Here is a 20466-nt window from a genome sequence, read left to right as displayed (position 1 = left end):
TATGAACTCTGTATTTGCACTCATATATACTTATGTGTGTGTGCATATGTTTTATTTTTTCTTTAAATATGATGGGCTCATGAATTCTTAAAATTTAAATTTAGGACTATAGGCATTTTATTTAACCTCTTCTGTATTTTAACTGTATCTCTTTTCTTCCATACCAAAAATTCAGAGAATCGAAGACACAGAGAATGATACAATTATAATATCCATAATCTCCTTTACTTCATCCCACATTACACACAAACTGGTTTAGAGTGACATTACCACTACTCCTACTACCAATGTAATTGCTGAGAACAGTTTAAAATTTTGTTCATAAGTTTTCCCCATTCTTTCCACCTTTTTCAATAGTAATACTGTGAAAAATCTGAGGGACAGCCATGATATACTATTTTCTTTAGCCTTTAACTACCAGTTTAGTCTTAGTTCTGTAAGTTTGTAATTGTTAATACTAGTCCTTATGTCTATGTCTTTCTAGTCATTTTAGTTTTCTAAGGCTTGTTTTTTTATTACCTCTTAAGTTTTTGTTTTGTTAAATTTTTGAACTTTTTTCTTTTAATCTTATTTAAAATTAATTCCATTATAATGAGCATCTAGTGTTATATTATTTTCCGGTATACAGTATACTGATTTAGCAGTCTATACATTACTCAGTGCTCATTATGTTAAGTGTACTTTCAAGCCCCTTCACTTGTTTCACCCATCGCCCTACCCACTCCCCTCTGGTAACCACCAGTTCTCTGTATTTAAGAGTCTGGTTTTTTGTTTGTCTCTTTATTCCTTTGTTCATTTGTTTTGGTTCTTAAATTCCACATATGAGTGACATTATAAGATATTTTCCTTTCTCTGCCTTATTTTGCTTGGCATTATACCTTGTAGATCTAGCCATGTTGTTTCAAATGGCAAGATTTCATTTTTCATATGGGTAATATTACACACATGCACACACCACATCATCGCTATCATTTCAACTGTTGATAGGCACTTGGGTTGCTTCCATAATTTGGATATTGTAAATAATGCTACAGTAAACATAGGGGTGCATATATCTTTTTGAATTAGTGTTTTTATATTCTTTGGGTTAATACATAAAGTAGTACACTTACTGGATCAAAGGTAATTTATTTTTAATTTTTTGAGGACCTTCCATACTGTTATCCACAATGTCTGCACCAGTTTGCATTCCCACCAATAGTACATGAGCATTCCTTTTCCTCTGTATCCTCTCCAATACTTATATCTTGTATTTTTTATTTTAGCTATTCTGACAGGTGTGAGTTGGTATCTCACTGTGGTTTTGATTTGCATTCCCCTGATGATGCATGATGTTGAGCATCTTTTCATGTACCTGTTGGACATTTGTATGTCATCTTTGAAGAAATGTTTGTTAATGTCTTCTGCCAAGTTTTAATTTGATTTGTTTTTGGGGTGTTGACTTGTGTAAGTTCCTTATCTGTTTTGGATACTAACCCTTTATCGGATATGGCCCTTTCTGTAAGGTTGCCTTTAATTTTGTTGATTGTTTCCCTTGCTGTGCAAAAGCTTTTTATTTTGATAAAGTCCTGGTAGTTTATTTTTGCTTGTGTTGCCCTTGTATGGGGAGACATATCTAGAAAAATGTTGCTACAGACAATTTCAAAAAAATTGCTGTGTATGTTCTCTTCTAGGATTATCATGGTTTCAGGTCTCACATTTAGTTCTTTAATCCATTTTGAGTTTATTTTTGTTTATAGTGGAAGTAAGTGGTCTGGTTTTGTTCTTTTGCATATAGCTGTACTCTTTTCCCAGCACCATTTGTTGAGGAGACTGTCTTTTTCCCATTGCATATTCTTGCCTCTTTTGTGGAAAATAATTGCCCATATAGTTTTGGGGTTATTTTTGGGGTCTCTATTCTTACCCATTGATCTATGTGTCTATTTTTGTGCCATACTGTGCGGTTTTAATTTCTACGGCTTGGTAGTTTATCTTGAAATCTGGGGTTATGAAACCTCCAGTTTTGTTCTCTTTCAAGTTTCTTTGGCTATTTGGGGCCTTTTGTGATCCCGTACACATTTTAGGATTATTCATTCTAGTACTGTGAAAAATGTTGTTGATACTTTGGTAGGGATTACATTAAGTCTGTAAATTGCTTTGGTTTGGATGGCCATTTCAACAATATTTTTTCTCCCAATCCATTAGCATGGAATGTTTTTTCCCTTTGTTTGCATCGTCTTCAGTTTCTTCCATCAATGTTTATAGTTTTCAGGATACAGGTCTTTTACCTCCTTGGTAAAGTTTATTCCTAGATATTTTGTTATTTATGGTGCAATTATAAATGGAATTGTTTTCATAATTTCTCTTTCTTCTACTGTATTTTTAGTGTATAGAAATGCAACTGATTTCTGTGTATTGATTTGGTGTCCTGTGACCTTAATCAATTCATTTGTTATTTCTAGGAGTTTTTTGATGGTGTCTTTAGGGTTTTCTATAGAATACCATGTCACCTGCAAGTAGTGAATGTTTTGCTTAATTCTGTACCAGTTTGGATGCCTTTTATTTCTTTTTCTTGTCTAATTGCTGTGGCTAAGATTTCTAGGACTATGTTGAGTAAAACTGGTAATAGTGGACATCCTTGTCTTGTTCCTGATCTAAGGGGAAAAGCACTTAGTTTTTACCATCGAGTATGATGTTAGCTGTGAGTTTTTCATAGATGACCTTTATTGTGTTGAAGTATGTATCTTGTAAATCTCTTATGTTGACAGTTCTTGTGACTGGATATTACACTTTATCAAATACTTTTTCTGCATCTGTTGAAATGATCATGTGATTTTTATCCTTTCTCTTGTTGATTTGATGTATCATATTGATAGATTTGTGAATATTGAAATACCCTTGTATCCCAGGAATAAATCCCACTTGATCATGGTGAATAATTTTTTTAATGTATTGGTGGATTCGGTTTGCTTATATTTTGTTGAGAATATTTGCATGTATGATCATTAGAGATACTGGCCTGTCATTCTCTTTGTTTTTAGTGTTGCCATCTGGTTTTGATATGGTGATAATGCTGGCCTCATAAAATGAAACTGAAATGTTACTCTTCTATTGTTTAAATAGTTTGAGAAGAATAGATATTAAGTCTCTTTGAATGTTTGATAGAATTCATCTGTCAAGCCATCTGGTCCTAAACTTTTGTTTGTTGGGAGTTTTTTATTAGTAATTCACTTTCATTGCTGATGATCAGTCTTTTCAAATTTTCTATTTCTTCCTGATTGAGTTTTGGTAGGTTATATATTTCTAGGAATTTACCCATTTCTTCATTGTTGCCTAGTTAGTTTGCATATACTTTTTCATATTACTCTCTTATAATTGTATTTCTGTGGTGTTGATTGTTATTTCTCTCTTTAATTCTTGATTTTGTTTATTTGAGTCCTCTCTTTATTTTGATGAGTCTGGGTAGAAGTTTATCATTTTTTTTTTCTTTTTCTTTTTTTCAAAAAACAATCTCCTGGTTTCATCGATCTGTTCTGTGGTTTTTTTAGTTTCTATTTTATTTATTTATGTTCTAATCTTTTATCATTTCCTTCCTTCTACTGGTTTTGGGTTTTTTTTCTTACTTACTTTATTTTTAGCTCCTTTAGATATAAAGTTCAGTTGTTTATTTGAGATTTTTCTTGCTTCTTGAGTAGGCCTGTATTAGTATAAACTTTCTCTTAGTGCCACTTTTGCTGCATCCCTATGATTTTCAACTGTCATGTTTTTATTTTCATTTGTATCCATGTTTTACTGATTTCCTTCTTGCTTTCTTGATTGACCCATTCATTGCTTAATAGCATGTTATTTAACCTCCATGTATTTATGTTCTTTCTAGAACTTTTCTTCTGGTTAATTTCTAGTTTCATAGCATTGTGGTGAGAAAAGATGGATGATAGGACTTCCTTTTTTTGAATTTGTTAACACTTGTTTTTTGGCCTTATATGATCTATTAAGAATATTCCATGTATACTGGAAAAGAAATTGTGTTCTGTTTTAGGATGGAATGTTCTGAATATATCTATTAGATCCATCTGGTCCAGTGTGTCATTCAAACCCAGTTTTCTTGTCGATTTTCTGTTTGGATGAACTGTTCATTGATGTAAGTGGTGTTTTAAAGCCCCCTACTATTACTGAATTACTACTGATTACTGCCTTCATGTTTGTTAATAGTAGCTTTATGTATTTGAGTGCTTTCCTATTGGGTGCATAAATATTTACAATTGTTATATATTCTTTTTTTTTTTAATTTTTTTTTCAACGTTTATTTATTTTTTTGGGGGACAGGGAGAGACAGAGCATGAACGGGGGAGGGGCAGAGAGAGAGGGAGACACAGAATCGGAAACAGGCTCCAGGCTCTGAGCCATCAGCCCAGAGCCCAACGCAGGGCTCGAACTCCCGGACTGCGAGATCGTGACCTGGCTGAAGTCGGACGCTTAACCAACTGTGCCACCCAGGCGCCCCTGATTGTTATATATTCTTGTTAGATGTTTCCTTTATGATCATATAGCATCCTTCTTTGTCTCTTCTTACAGTCTTTGTTTTAAAGTTTATTTTGTCCCGGAAAAGTTTTGCTACCCTGGCTTTCTTTTCATGACATTTGCATGATGAACACTTTCCCTTACTTTCACTTTAAATCTTCTTGTGTCTTCAGGTCTGAAATGAGTCTCTTACAGGCAGCATATGGATTGGTCTTGCTTTTTATTCATTCCGTCCCCCTATGTATTTTGATTGAACTGGTATTTCCATTTACATCCACAGTAATTATTGATAGGTATGTACTTTTATTAGCATTTTTTTTTTACTAGCTTTATGGTTGTCTTTGCAGTTTTTCTCTGTTCCTTTCTTTTGCTCTCTTCTCTCACAGTGCTCTGCTTTCTTCAGTAATGTATTTGGATTTCTCTCTCTTTATTTTTTGTATATCTATTAACAGTTTTTGATTTGTGGTTACCATTAGGTTTATGTATAATATATTATGCATATAGCCATCTGTAAAGTTTGAACCCATTCTCAAATCACTTAATTTTTACTTCTCTCCCCACCACTTTTTAAATGTATGGTGTCATACTTTATATCTTTTTATTTTGTGAATCCCTTGACTGATTTTTATAGATGTACTTAATTTTACTGCTTTTGTGCTACCTACTTTTCTTATTCCTTCTTATGGTCTTTCCTTTCCATCAAAGAATGTCCTTTAACATTTCTTGTAGGCTGGCTTAATGGTGATGAATTTCTTTAACTTCTGTTTGGGAAACTCTTTGCCTCTTCTTGCTGCATAGAGTATTCTTTTTTTTTTTTTTTTTAATTTTTAACGTTTATTTATTTTTGCGACAGAGAATGAACGGGAGAGGGCCAGAGAGAGGGAGACACAGAATCTGAAACAGGCTCCAGGCTCTGAGCTGTCAGCACAGAGCCCGACGCAGGGCTCGAACTCATGGACCGCAAGATCATGACCTGAGCTGAAGTTGGCCACTTAACCGACTGAGCCACCCAGGCGCCCCTGCATAGAGTATTCTTGGTTGCAGGTTTTTTCTTTCAGCACTTTGAATATATCATGCCACTCCCTCTGGCCTGCAAAGTTTCTGCTGAAATATTCGCTGATAGCATTATGGGGTTTCCCTTGTATGTAACTGTTTTCTTTTGCTGCTTTTAAAATTCTCTTTATTGACCCAGCAATAGCACTGCTAGGAATTTACCCAAGGGTTACAGGGGTGCTGATTCATAGGGTACTTGTAGCCCAGTATTTATAGCAGCACTTTCAACAATAGCCAAATTATGGAAAGAACCTAAATGCCCATCAACTAATGAATGGATAAAGAAGTTGTGGTTTATATATACAATGGAATACTACTTGGCAATGAGAAAGAATGAAATATGGCCTTTTGTAGCAACATGGATGGAACTGCAGAGTGTTATGCTAAGTGAAATCAGTCAGGCAGAGAAAGACAGATACCATATGTTTTCACTCTTATGTGGATCCTGAGAAACTTAACAGAAGACCATGGGGGAGGGAAGGGGAAAAAAAGTTACAGAGAGGGAAGGAGGCAAACCGTAAGAGACTCTTAAAAACTGAGAATAAACTGAGGGTTGATGGGGAGTGGGAGGGAGGGAAAGTGGGTGATGGGCATTGAGGAAGGCACCTGTTGGGATGCGCACTAGGTGTTGTATGGAAACCAATTTGACAATAAATTTCATATTAAAAAATAATTTAAAAAATCTCTTTATCACTACATTTTGCCATTTGAATTACTCTCTGTTTTTGTTTGGACCTCCTTGGATTGATTTTGTTGTGGGATATCTGTGCCCCCTGGATCTGGATTTCTGTTTCCTTCCCCAGATTCAAAAGTTTCCAGCTATTATTTCTCCAAATAAATGTTCTGTTCCCTAGTCTCTTCCCTTTCTGGGACCCCTGTAATGCAGATGTTTTTGTGCTTGATGGTGTCCTGAGTTCCTATTATTATTCTCAATTTTTATTTGTCTTTTTCTTTCTCCTGTTCAGCTTGATTGCTTTCCATTACTCTGTCATCCAGGTTTTTCATCCATCCTTTTAATCTACTATTTATTAGCTCTAGTGTATTTTTAATTTTCACTACTAAGTTTTCCATCTCTGACTGGTTTCTTTTTATGTTTTCTATATCTTTGTTGAGGGTGTTACTGAGATCCTCACTCTTTTTTTTTTCAAGTCTGGTGAGTGTCTTTATGATTATTACTTTAAATTTCTATCAGGCATATTACTTCTGTCCATTCATTTAGTCTTCTTACTCTGATTTGTCCTGTTCTTTCATTTGAAACGTATTCCTCTGTCTCCTTATTTTGTTTGATTCTCTGTGTTTCTTTGTGTGTTTTAGGAAAGTCAGCTACAGCTCCTGATCTTACTTATGATGAAGAGGTGCTATAGTGCCCTGTATTGCAATGTCCCCTGTTCACCTGAATCTGGTGCTTCATGGGTATCTCCTGTGTGCATTGCATGTGCTTTACTATTGTGTCTGAGCTGGGTTTGCCTTAAGCATAGTAGCCTGCAAAGTCTCTGTTTTTTGTGGTCAGCGTTTCGTCTCTGAGTTGTTAGTAGGCCAGTGTGGGTCTGCCTAAGCTTGAGTTGGCTTAAACCATGCATTTGTCGGAGCCACCATAGCACCACACTGCAGGGCACTTGCCCTGTGTTGTCTCCTGGGAAGCTTCGGTTGGTGGGTAGGGCCTGCAGTCAGACCAGATGTCTGCTCCAACCCTGTGCTGGGGCTGCCACCTTACTGGTTTGTGTGTTTTTCTGCCCCTCTCCCCGGGGTCAGAGTCACTTTGGTACGATGCTGACCTCTTTCAGGGCCACTTACACACTGTCACACCTGTGGTGCTACTTTGGTTGGACTCTTGTCAAGGGTGTGTTGGAGGGTGTGGGTCCATAGGAGAACATGGAGGCAGCGCATGCTGTTAGCAAGCTACGTGGAAAGTGTTTGGGCTGTGCTGCTTCCCATGTGTCCCTGTATCTTGGTGAGGGGAGGGGAGGGAAATGGCACCGCCAGCTCTTTTGTTCTTGAAGAAGTCTTCCTAAGATGCCTGCCCCTCTAGCACATGCTCTGAGACTAGTAAACAAACCTCACTTTCATAAACCCCAGGTGTGTTTCAAACTGCCACTTCTGTGCTATATTGCAGTGAGGGCCATGTGGCTCTTGACCATGTCTCCACCCTTCCTACCCTCTTCTCTGCATTAGGTTTGGAGAACTGCCAGTCTTCTGGGTGGTTTCTGGGTTATTTATGCACATGTGTTTGTTATTTAGGTGTACCTATGTGAGGAGGTGAGCCTAAGATCCTCCTACTCTTCCATCTTTCCTTGGGATCCTCAGGGGCTTGTTCTTTAGTTGATTCCACAGGAGGATCTTATGAATATAATATTCTCTGAGTTTTTTTTAATGTTGATAACATTTATCTGTGACTTAATTCCTGAAAGTTGGTTTTACTAGATATAAAATCTTTAGCTCATATTTCTTTCTTTGAAAATACTAAATATATTGCTTCATTTTCTCCTGCCATAAAATGTTGCTGTCAAGAAGGCTGCTTGTAATCTCATTTTTCCCTTGTAACTCACTTGTTTTTTCCCCTATATGTTCAAGTAATTTTTCCTTTTTCTTCTAAGTCCAAAAGTTGTAATAGGATATATCTTGGCTTTAGCTGCTCTGGGTCAGTATTTTTGGGCATGCGGTGTACCCTTTTAGTATTTAATTATATTCTCTTCAGGAGAGTTTTCTTGAATTATAGTTTTTATTATTTGATCTCTTCCCTTGCTTTGGTTTTCTTTTTTAACAGACTTTTATTTCCATCTTTGCCCATCTTTCATATTTCCACTTACTCTCAACTCCTTTTTCTTTATATCTTTGGATATAAACATTTTTCTCCTTTCATCTTTTATTTGTCTAAGGCATTATTTGTTGTTTGTTCTTTCTTCTGTGTCTTCTATTTTATTAACATTTCTTAAGTGTTAGTTTTTCATTTTCAATCTTCTTTGAATCTCATGACCTAAATTCTAAATTATTAAGATGGTGAGTTGTGTTGTTTTCTCATGCCTTATACCCCTTGAAAAATTTGTTTTAGCTTGTTTTGAAATGGAGAGTAAAATTTGGATTTAGCCCGTGCATGTTTTTTGGTGTATTTTCATTGTTTGTATTGTTGCTTAATTTTAGCTATTTTTTAAAAATAATTTTGGCTATTGGCCTTGATACTTTTAGGGTGGAATTGGTTTTATAAGACTTTTAGATTCAGTTGTGATTTGGCATAGGTATTCAAATTTCCTGGAGCTCCTTTTCTGTTATTTTTGTATAAAATAGAGTAACTTGATTTCTGAAATTTCTTTATTCTCTTTCCTTGCTCTTCTTTTGTCTATACTTTTTCCCCCTTTATCTTTATTATCTCTAGTTGGCACATTTAAATTCCTTTTGCAGCAGTTTTCCCGTGGCTCAGTTTTGAGAGTTCATTGGGACTAGCCTTCACCAAAGTATTAAGTACTTAATGCAGCTGTTTCTTTCACTGCCTTCGGAGTGGGCAAACTTCTCTCCATTTTAGATGCTCTTCTCAAATTGGCCTATTGAATTCTCCAATGGAAAATGGTTCCTTTTCTAGAATTCTGATGTGAAGTTCATTATTCACTTTTTGTTTCCCTTGATTTCTCCTTCAAAGACACTGAAACTCTGCTGATGTGTTGGTAATTTGACCTTACCTACTTGGTGTGGGGTTTAGGGGGATACATTGTCACCTTGTTTTGTTGTAAATATTTTCTGTGGGTTTTGTTGTTGATATATAATCGCTTTTTCTGTTTTATATGATAATTTAGAGAGAAGCTAAATTTTTTACTGTTTATTTTTGAGAGAGGTAGACAGAGCATGAGGGGGCAGGGGCAGAGACAGAGGGAGACACAGAATCTGAAGCAAGCTCCAGGCTCTGAGCTGCCAGTACAGAACCCAGTGTGTGGCTCAAACTCACCAACTGTGAGATCATGACCTCAGCCAAAATTGGACTTTTAACTGATTGAGCTCCCCAGATGCCCCTAGAGAGAATCTAAAATTTTGCTGCCACTGCCTTTATCTACTTCCAATTTTCTGTTTATAAGGATTTTAATGACTAATATTTCCTCATGGAAATATGCCATAATTTCATCAGCCACTCCTTAGTGTTGAAAAACCTTTACATACACCTTCTATCTTCAGAAGCCATCTCAGTACCTTCCTGTATAAAGTCTCCATAGTTTTAATGGAAAAATGACTATTAATTATCCTGTGTCACATCCCACAATGTGTTTCTTTTATCACCCAAAATTGATTTGTTTCTTATAGAAGCTAAAATATAATGCAAATCACTAGACGGAAACGTATAAAAACTTGAAATCTGTTTATAGAAAGCTGGACAAAAGACACATTTTAAGTCACAGAGGACAAAATATAAATGGTCTAACATACTAACACCAGTGTTTCAGCCAACAAATTGATAGATTTACAAACAAAATAGAAACACTAGGTAGTGGCAAATCACTTGTGGGCATGTAAATTAATTCCCAGTTTGGTTGTTCAATTTGGGAATACTTATAAAAATCCTTAAAAATATGTGTATTCTGTGATATAGGAATTTCATTTTTATGATTTGATCAAAGGGAAAATAGATTATGTGTTTAAAATCTTAACTGTAGGAATATTTGTTGCACTGGCATTTATAATATTGATAATAAAAGTTATCTAGTTATCTAATAATAAAGTAGTAAAATTAGGTATATTCATGAAATGGAATAACTGATAGCCACTAGATTATGTTGTAGAATATTATTTAATAGAATGTATTTGAAATTTTAAATTTAAAAATTTATAAAATATTATAAATGGCATATCCCACATATAAAAACACACAAAGAATATAGGATATATTCATATAATTATTTTTAGGTGTTAGTATTTTATGAGATTTTTTATTTCTTAATTTTTATTTATATATTCTATAATTGACACATACTGATTTTGTATTAGGATAGAACTTACTTTTGGGCACCTTAATCAACTGTAAGTTGATTAAGCATCTGGCTCTTGACTTTAACTCAGGTCATGATCTCGCGGTTTGTGGGTTAGAACCTCACGTCAGGCTCTGCGCTGGCAGTGTGGAGCCCGCTTAGGAGTCTCTCTTTCTGCCCCTCCCCCACTGGTGTGCTCTGTCTCTCTCTCTCTCTTTCTCTCAAAATAAATTTTAAAAAAAGTTTTTTTAAAAAGATAAAACTTATTAAGTCAAATAAAAATATATTCTCATTTGTTTTTAGTTTTGAGATTTTTGAAAATGTTAACATTAACGTGAATGCATAATTCATGTGTGTAGATGTATTGTTCTTTAAGAAGATAGGATTTTTGATAGTTCTAGATAAAGTCCAAGATTTTCTATATAGTGTCTACCTTTGTGTATAGTGATCTTTAGTGGATTCTATTAGATATGTAAATGACATTTACATATAACTTAAAATAGTATAATTGGACCTTCCATAAAGTAGAAGGTGTCATTTGGAATATTCTTTTTTCTTGGTGCAGAAATAGAAATTAACATGTCAGACTCAGTCTACATCGGCAGTGTTGGGGGAGGGGAATAGCTTGGTCTTGTGAAATCAGCTAGTTTGACCTTGGGCTTTGTGGCTGTGGACATAATACCAAACCTCTCTGAACCATTATTAAGTATCTTGTAAAATGTAAACATATTACCACCTGTTTTATGGTATTGTGATGATTATAGAAAATAATGTGTTCAGGTTAGCCCTTTGCTGATCATGTATTAAGTATTCAAAAATGGTAACATGGATAATGATTTCACATATGACTTGCTTTATACCATGTATCCTTAGAAGATATGGTAAGAGGATTATCTTTATTTATATTATTGCTTTTGTTTCATTTGAGACCTGGGTTATTTCTTTCTAGTTGCATTTGAAATGGGAAACATTCTGGGAAGAGTAACTGTATGTGGGGAACATAAGCATTTTGTTGTGGACTATTATTTTGGAAATGCTTATGATGGAAATACTTTAAGTGGAAATTTGTAGTAGACAGTTTGATATAGGAGTGGAGTTCAGAGGAGAGGTCAGAGCTAGAGCTAAAAATTTGGGAATTGCCTGTGTATAAATAATATTTCAAGTCACTGCACTTGATGAATGAGTTTGGATAGAGAAGTATATAGCTCTGGGATATTCCAACATTTGCTCATGCAGAGCAAAAGAATCCAACAAAGAAGATTTAGAAGGTGCAGCTGGTAAGTTAGGAGGACAGTGTAATGTCTGGAAGCCTAGTGAAGAAAAAGTGTCAGGAAAGAGGAAGTGATCTACAGGGCTAAGGGTGTTAGAAATTTGAGGAGAAGATCTAAAACAATTTCTAGAAAAGAGTGTGTAGAGAAAATAGTTTAAGTTTCCCTAATTGCCTGGCAATACTAGGGGCCATTTGAGTATGACATTTGTAATGTCATAAATTTAAAGTGAGAGTAGTCAACACAGTTCATAATTACAGCCACATTAATCTGGCCAGGTATGGGCACAGAGTAGGGTGGGAGTTAGATTTAGAATTGGGATTTTGCCATGCAAGTATGAGTAAAGAAGAGAGGGGAAGGGAATGCACATGCTGTGTACATGCAAGGAAATGATTATAGTAATGGGCTGTAAAATCTAACATTGATAAGGAGGGACATGGGGCCAGAATCTGTGCGCTCCAGCCAAACCACATTGCTGTTTCCAGTAACCACATTCTACTTTCATCTCTTTTTGTGTGTTCTGAAATGCCTTTTTTTATTTTTCCTTTCTGCCACCTTTCCCAACACTCAGCTCAAACAAACACACATATATCTAATATCTGTATGTTCAAATTCAGTCCATTCTTCAAGAGATAGCAGACATGGTACTTCCTTCTTGAAACCTTTCCCCTTTACCCCCAGTGAACATTGCTTTTGTTTCCCTTTTGGGCTCCTATAGCATCCCATCTTTCTAATCGACACTTACTACTGGATATTATAGATTTGTGTGTGTATGTGTGTGTATACACACACATACACACACACACTCACACACATACATACATATGTACATTTACATATACATATACGTTTTTTTTTTTACCTCTCAATGCTGTGTGGTTGTGAGGGATAGGGATATGTCCTTGTATCCTTAGCATTTGTAACAGTTGATGTACAGAAAAGGTTTGATAAGTCCATGAAAATCTTAAGTAAAACATTTCTTCAGTGTTTTCCAAAGGAATTGTGAAAAACAGAATTTCGTAAATATTACTCTACTTTTATCTATATACTTTTTTATACTCACTATAGTCTGTAGCAATGCTATGTTATTCTTTAACCATCATCAATGTTATTATCATTTATTTATCTTGCAGGAGCATCTTTCATTAAAGAAGTATATTATTGACATTGTGGTTGAAAGTGCAGCTCTACCAGAACCATTGAAAGATGGAGACGAGAGGCAGAAAAATAAAAAAAAAGCCAAAAAGATAAAAGCCCGGATGAACTCCAGGTACCATAAATATCCTTAAAAAGAAAAGAAAACAAAAACTTTAGTGATATATCCTTCCTAATGTATATCTAAGGAAGACCCTGTGCCCTCCCAAAAAGTTTAAACTTGTTTGCTTCAAGAAAGCTTTGAAAATAATACTGATGAGCCTAATTTATAGCCACTTTCTTTGATTGAGAAAGAAAACTGCGTATCGATCTAAAGCCCTTGCTTTCACCTGTTAAGAGCTCTTCTTATAATTGGATGCCAAAGCCTTGCCAAACCTGGGCCTCCTCCAGCATACAGTAGTATGTTTCAGTATGTGTAAACTAAGCCTATTTTTCTTTCCAACTATTGATTTTTAAATGAGGTATCAAAGAAAATCAATAGCAATCAACAAATAGAAGTCTGCTGGCTATAGTGTCAAATCCCATGACTAGGTTTAATCAATTTGGTTGCTGTCACAACAAGAAAAGTTCAAGAAATATCTTGAAATGGAAAGTGAGTTGTCAGACCCGTAGTTTATCATCAGCCTCCAAAGTACCATCTGAGGATCAGACAGCTATGTAGTACATCATTGCCTTACATGCTTGTAGCATCATCTGATGACTGATGAGTCTTATTCAGGACACAAATGTAGTTCCTCAGTAGTAGATGATTTTTGCTATTTGGAAGTAGGTAATCTAAATGTGTTGTTTTACCTTTATCAGCAAATGTCTTGAAAGTTGGAGAAGCTTGATCCCATGGGATTATAGCAGTATAGTTCTAGAATAACAGTGAATGATGGTTATCACTTAGTAGTTTCCAATTTCAGATTGTAATCAAAGGTGTCCATTTCATCTTACAGAATCAATGAAAACTTCAGAGTATTCATTCAAGCAAAGAATAGAAAAGGCTTTTTTTATTGTATTTTTTGAGATCCCACTAAGTTTCTAAAAATAGTTTCACAGTGCACTTGAGGGTATTACTGACCTTCATTTCTAGTTTATGCTAAGAACTTACCTCCTGACACTGAAATGCTATACAGCCCATTTTTGTACGCTCTTTTTTCTCTATGTACATATTCCCTTGGTAAGCTCCCACTATCTGTGGTTCTAAATGTCCTCTACTTGGTGATGACTACCAATTTTATATCTGCAGTTTTACTCAAACACAAGCTCTTGCTGTTTCCAGAACCCCTCTTTGACCCCATAGTCTTCTCTGTCACAGTAAATAGATACTTTATTCCAGCTTTTATGCCAAAACCCTTCCTTGTCCTTTCTTTCTCCCACATCTCACATCCAGTCCAACTACAAATGTTCAAAATTTGACTACCTCTAACTTCACTGCTTACCCTGAACTAATCCTTTATCATCTCTCACCTGAGTTACTGTACTAGCTCTGTGATTAGTATCCTTATTTCTGCCTTTGCCTCCTTGTCTATTCTAAATACTCTAGCCAGAGTGAGCCTATTAAAATGTAAGTCAGTCATGTCACTTCTCAAAACCTGAGGGCTCTTTACACCTCAGGTTTCCTCTCCCCACATATATCCATACACTTAGCTCCCTTATCTCCTTCGGTCTTTGTTCAAATGTCACCTTTTCGATGAGGCTCTCCTTGAGAGCTTAACTTGTTTTTTCATTTTGTTTGTTTTTTTTTTTTTAAAATATAAGTAATGGTAATTTATTAAATAAAATCTTAAAATTATAGGAAAAATACCTATAATTCTCCTCTTTATGCATACCTACCTATATCTATAGACTTTTTTCTTCATTGTAGTATGATGTATTTAGGTGAAGTGTAGAAATCTCCAATGTAGAGTTTGTTGACTTTGACAAATCTAGGTACTCATGTAATCCACACCCATCAAAATTGTCTTTGTACCTCTTTCCAGTCAGTTTCTCACCAACCCTGATCTGCTTTCTGTCATTATGGATTTCTTTTTCCTGTTCTGGAAAGGCATACAAATGAAATCAAACTCCTTTGTGGCTAACTTCTTTTACTAAGTGTATTGTTTTTCAGATATATCAGTGTTGTTGCATGTGAGATAGTTTGTTTCTTTTTATTGTTGCACATATTCATTGTGTGCATATCCTATAATTTTTATTTATTCATCTGTTGATAGACTTTGGGTTTCCAGTTAGCATTTGTAAGTTAAGCTCCTGCCAGGTCTTTGGGTATATATGCATTTTCATTTCTGCTGGGTAAATACCTAGAAGTGGAATACCACACCATTTTCCATAGTGGTTGTACTCTTATACACTCCTGTCAGCAATCTGTGGGAGTTCCAGTTGCTCCACAATCTTGCTAGTACATACTTAATGTTGTTAGTTCTTAAAATTTTGGCCTATTTTCAGTGAGAGTGTAGTGTCATCTCATTGCGATTCTAATTTACATTTCCTTAGTGACAAATTATATCAAGCATCTCTTTATGTGCTTTTGAACCATTCGGTATCTTTCTTTATGAAATGTGCATTTAAGGTTTTTGCCTATTTTAAAAGTTGTTACCTTACTTTTGAGTTTTTTATATGTTTTGACTATGTTCTTTGTCACATATGCATTGCAAATGTTTTCTTGTAGTCTGGAAATTGTCTATACATTTTCTTGAAGATAGCCTTTGATAAGGAAAGGTTTTTACTTGTGATGGTGTCTGTTTTGGGTTTTTGGTTTCTAAGAGATCTCTGCCTAAACAAAGGTTTAAAAAAGCCTTTTATATATTTTTTAGAAGTTTTGCTAAGTTTTACTTTTGCATTTAGGCTATGACTCATCTCAAATAAACTAATGCCTAGGCCCAAATTTATGTTTCCGTACAGGTAACCAGTTGTTCCAACACTATTGCTGAAAAGGTTTCTTTTCCCATTATACTCTGTTAGCACTTTGGTTTAAAAAAAAAAAAAAAAAAAACTGGGGCGCCTGGGTGGCGCAGTCGGTTAAGCATCCGACTTCAGCCAGGTCACGATCTCGCGGTCCGGGAGTTCGAGCCCCGCGTCAGGCTCTGGGCTGATGGCTCAGAGCCTGGAGCCTGTTTCCGATTCTGTGTCTCCCTCTCTCTCTGCCCCTCCCCCGTTCATGCTCTGTCTCTCTCTGTCCCAAAAATAAATAAAACATTGAAAAAAAAAAATTAAAAAAAAAAAACAAAAACTTATGAGCTCTAATAGTTTTGTACATTTATAAGATTCCTTTATGTACATAAACATATCTGAGAATAAAAACAGGTTTTTTTAATTATATACTATTTATTTCATTTCATTGTCTGTTATCTTCAGCAAAATTTGAATAGAAGCTTTGGTCCTGATCTTAGGGAGAGAGCCTTTAGTTTTTCACCATTAAGGTATTCTGTTAGCTATAGTTTTTTGTAAATGCCCTTTATCAGGTTAAGGAAGCTTTTTTTTTAATTCTTAGATTCCTGAGAGTTTTTTTCATAAATTGATATTCCATGTTTTCAGATGCCTTTTTCTGCATCTATTGAAATGGGCCTTTTAATTTTATCAATGAAGTACGTTATATTGATTTTTATAACAGCTTTATTGAGATATATTCACATACTATACAGTTCACCCACAAAATCTACACAACTCTATATTGATTATTGGGGAATAATTGACATACAACATAATGATTCGATATTTTTATATATTGTGAAATGATCACTACAATAAATCATTAACATCTGTCACCATACATAGTTACTGATTTTTTTTCTTTAAGATTTGCTCTCGTAGTAACTTTCAAATACATAGTACACTACATCCCCATCACATTTATTTTATAACAAGAAGTTTGTACTTTTTAAAAAAATTTTTTTTATGTTTATTTATTTTTGAGAGAGAGAGAGAGAGAGGGAGAGATAGCACAAGCAGGGGAGGGACAGAGAGAGAGGGAGACACGGAATCCAAAGCAGGCTCCAGCTCTGAGCTGTCAACACAGAGCCTGACGTGGGGCTCAAACCCATGAACTGTGAGATCATGACCTGAGCCAAAATTGCGTAACTGACTGAGCCACCCTCATGCCCCAGAAGTTTGTGCCCACCTTCATCCCCCACCTGTGACAATCACCAGTCTATTCTTTGTGAAGAGCTTGGTTGATTTTGGGTTTTTGGTTTTGTTTTTTTTTTTTTTGGTCTTTTTGTTGTTGTTACCAAAATGAGATCATATGGTATTTGTCTTTGTTTGACTTATTTCACTTAGCATGATGCCCTCAGAGTCCATCTGTGTTGTTGCAAATGGCAAAATTTTATTCATTTTTACGGCTCAGTAATATTCTATTGTGTGTATACACTTATACACACCCCACATTTTCTTTATCCATTCACCTGTTGATAGACACTTAGGTTGTTTCTATATCTTGGCTATTGTAAATAATGCTGCAGTGAACATGGGGTGCACATATCTTTTCAAGTTGGTGTTTTCATTTTCTTTGAGTAAATACCAGAAGTGTAATTACTGGATCGTGTAGTACTTTAATTTTTAGGTTTTGTTTTGTTTTTTTTGTGGAACCTCCATACTGCTTTCCATAGTGGCTACGCCAGATTACATTTCCAGCACAAGGGTTCCCTTTGTTCCACATCCTCACCAACAGTTGTTACTTCTTGTCTTTTTGATAGCCATTCTGACAGGTGTGAGGTGATATCTCATTGTGGTTTTGATTTGCATTTCTCTGATGATTAGTGACATTATACATCTTTTCATGTGTATGTTCCCCATCTATATGTCATCATTGAAAAGTGTTCAGATCTTCTGCCCATTTTTTAATCAGATTTTTTGTTTGTTTTTGAGTTGTATGAGTTATTTATATTTTGGAGATTACCCTTTTATCAGATGTATGATTTGCAAATATTTTCTCCCTCCTAGTAGTTGCCTTTTCATTTTGTTAATGGTTTCTTTTGCTGTGCAGAAGTTTGCTAGTTTGATGTGTTCACACTTGTTGATTTTTTGTTGCCAAATCCAAAAAAATCTTCACCAAGACCGATGTAAAGGAGCTTACCACCTGTGTTTCCTTCCAGGACTTTTATGGTGTCTTGTCTATAATCCATTTTGGGTTAATTTTTATATATGGTGTAAGATAGTGTTCCAGTTTCATTCTTTTGCATGTGACTGTCCAGTCTTCTTAATACTATTTACTGAAGACCCTGTCCTTTCTCTGTTATTTATTCTTAGCTCCTTTATTGTGTATTATTGACCATGTATGTGCATTTTTCTTTTCTGGGTTCTCTTGTTCTATTGATATATATGTCTGTTTTTATGTCAATACCATACTTTTTTGATTACTGTTACTTTGTAATGTAGTTTGAAATCAGAGTATGATACCTCTAGCTTTGTTCTTTCTCAGGATTTCTTTGGCTGTTTGGTTCTTTTATGGTTTCATACAAATTTGAGAACTGTTTGTTCTAGTTCCATGAAAAATGTCATTGGAAATTTGATATGGATTGCACTGAATCAGTAGATTGCTTTGCATATTATGGACATTTTAGCAATATTCTTCCAATCCTTGAGCACAGAATATCTATCCATGTATTCAATGTTTTCTTCAATTTCTTTCATCAGTGTCTTGAAGTTTTTAGTGTACAGGTCTTTCACCTTCTTGGTTAAATTTAGTACTGGATTTTTTTTTGATGTAATTATAAATGGGATTATTTTTTAGGTTTTCCTTTCTGATAGTTATTAGCACATAGAAATACATCAGATTTCTATATATTGATTTTATACTCTGCAACTTTACTGAATTCACTTATTCTTACAGTATTTTGGTGGAGTCTTTAGCGCTATATAGTATCATGTCATCTGAAAATAGTGACAATTTTATTTCCTCCTTATCAATGTAAATACCTTTTATTTCTTTTTCTTGCCTAGCTTCTCTGGCTAGTACTTACAATACTATGCTTAATAAAATTCGTGAGAGTAGACATCCTTGTCTGTGGGAAATAAGTTTAAGAATTCTGTATGCTTGCACCAGTGGGTTAACAAGGCTTAGGGCAGAAAGCCACTACAGGGCAAAAGTGCCCAAGGCCAGTCATTAAGTAACAAAGCATAGAGGTGGAAAGCCGCCACCTGGGTGAAAGCGCCCAAAGTTAGTCACTAACTAAAACAAGGCTTAGGGCAAAAAGCTGTCTCCACAGGATGAAAGCATTTGAGAACAATTAGAGGTGGAAAGCTGCTATGGGATGAAAGTGCCCAAGGTTAGCTAATGAAAAGGGTGCTTTGTTAGCCTTGAGGCAGCATGCTCCAGCAATCTTAAACTTCGGAGATAACAGCTAGTTGGCTGTATTGTCACAGAGAAACTGTTCATCTGGCATCTGGCACCAATATAGCATTGTGCTTTAATCTCAACTTCTAATGCCACTCGCCCCCCAAACCCTTTGCTTCTTACACAAATTAATGGTCACTATCTTATTGTTTTCTTCTGAGCATTCACTGCATTTGTAAAACCTTGAGAGCTCAATAAAATAGAGACAAAACCCCTGTTTGGGGCTCTTGTCTCCTCCCGGATATCAGCCTCTCTCGTATTCAATTCTGTGTCCACTCTCTGGCTGGACAAGAGAGAATTCCAGACTCAAAGTCTGAGACACTTGTCATGTTCTTGATCTTAGAAGAAAAGCTTGCAACTTTTGACTTTGTCATATATAGCTTTTATTATATTTAGGTATGTGCTCCCTATACCCATTTTGTTGAACGTTTTTATCAAAAATGGATGTTGAGTTTTATCAGATGCTTTTTCTGGATCTATCAAAATGATGCTATTTTTAATTTTCATTTTGTTAACGAAGTGTATTATGTTGATTCATTTGGGAAAATTGAACCATATGTGCAACTTGGGAATAAATCTCAATCATGGGGTATAACTCTTCTAATGTGTTGTTGAATTTTGTTTGCTAATATTCTATTGAGGATCTATAATAATTTTTGAATATTAAATCAAGCTTATATTCCTGGAATAAACACCTTTTCCTTACTATTTATTATCTTTTCTATATATCGTTAGATTTAATTTACTAACTCTTTATAAAGGATTGTCACATTTATGCTTATGATGAATACTGATCTGTAGTTACCTTACAATGTCTTTGTCTGGTTTTGGTATCAAGAGAATGTTGGCCTCATTAAATGAGTTTGAGAACTAGTCCCTTTTCTATTTTTGAAGGGATTTCTAGATGATTGGGTTTTTCTTATTCAAATGATAATATTCATAAGTGAAGTCATATTTCTTCCATCAGTTTTGGTAATCTGTGTCTTTCAAGTAGTTTGTCCATTTGATCTAAGTTGTTGAACTTATTAATGTAAAGTTGCATACAGTTGTCCATTATACTTACGGTTTTTGGTACTGTACATAGGAAGGTTGGAAGTCAACACTCACTCCATCCTAACAAAAAGTCAAAATCTGAACAAACTGAAAAATTAGCAACTCTTCTTAGGATCTGTAAGACAAGTGAAATAAAAGGGCAAACTGCAGCCCCTAAAAGTGGAGAAACAGACAGGCA

At 35.2% G+C, this 20466-nt stretch overlaps 1 protein-coding gene across 3 annotated transcripts in view; it reads left to right on the top strand.

Annotated features, from left to right (window-relative positions):
• The window catches only part of SCAPER (S-phase cyclin A associated protein in the ER), a 535605-nt gene that overhangs the window by 218488 nt on the left and 296651 nt on the right, over positions 1-20466 (top strand). For all 3 annotated transcript variants that reach the window (XM_043554938.1, XM_043554936.1, XM_043554937.1), the window contains exon 21: positions 12901-13037. In XM_043554938.1, coding sequence (XP_043410873.1) covers positions 12901-13037 — 137 coding nt within the window. The remainder of the gene's footprint in view (positions 1-12900; positions 13038-20466) is intronic.

The sequence above is a fragment of the Prionailurus bengalensis genome, chromosome B3, assembly GCF_016509475.1.
Source record: "Prionailurus bengalensis isolate Pbe53 chromosome B3, Fcat_Pben_1.1_paternal_pri, whole genome shotgun sequence".
In the NCBI taxonomy this organism is placed as follows: domain Eukaryota; kingdom Metazoa; phylum Chordata; class Mammalia; order Carnivora; family Felidae; genus Prionailurus; species Prionailurus bengalensis.
The sequence above is the reverse complement of the archived record's forward strand: the minus strand, read 5'-3'. Positions and strand labels throughout refer to the sequence as shown.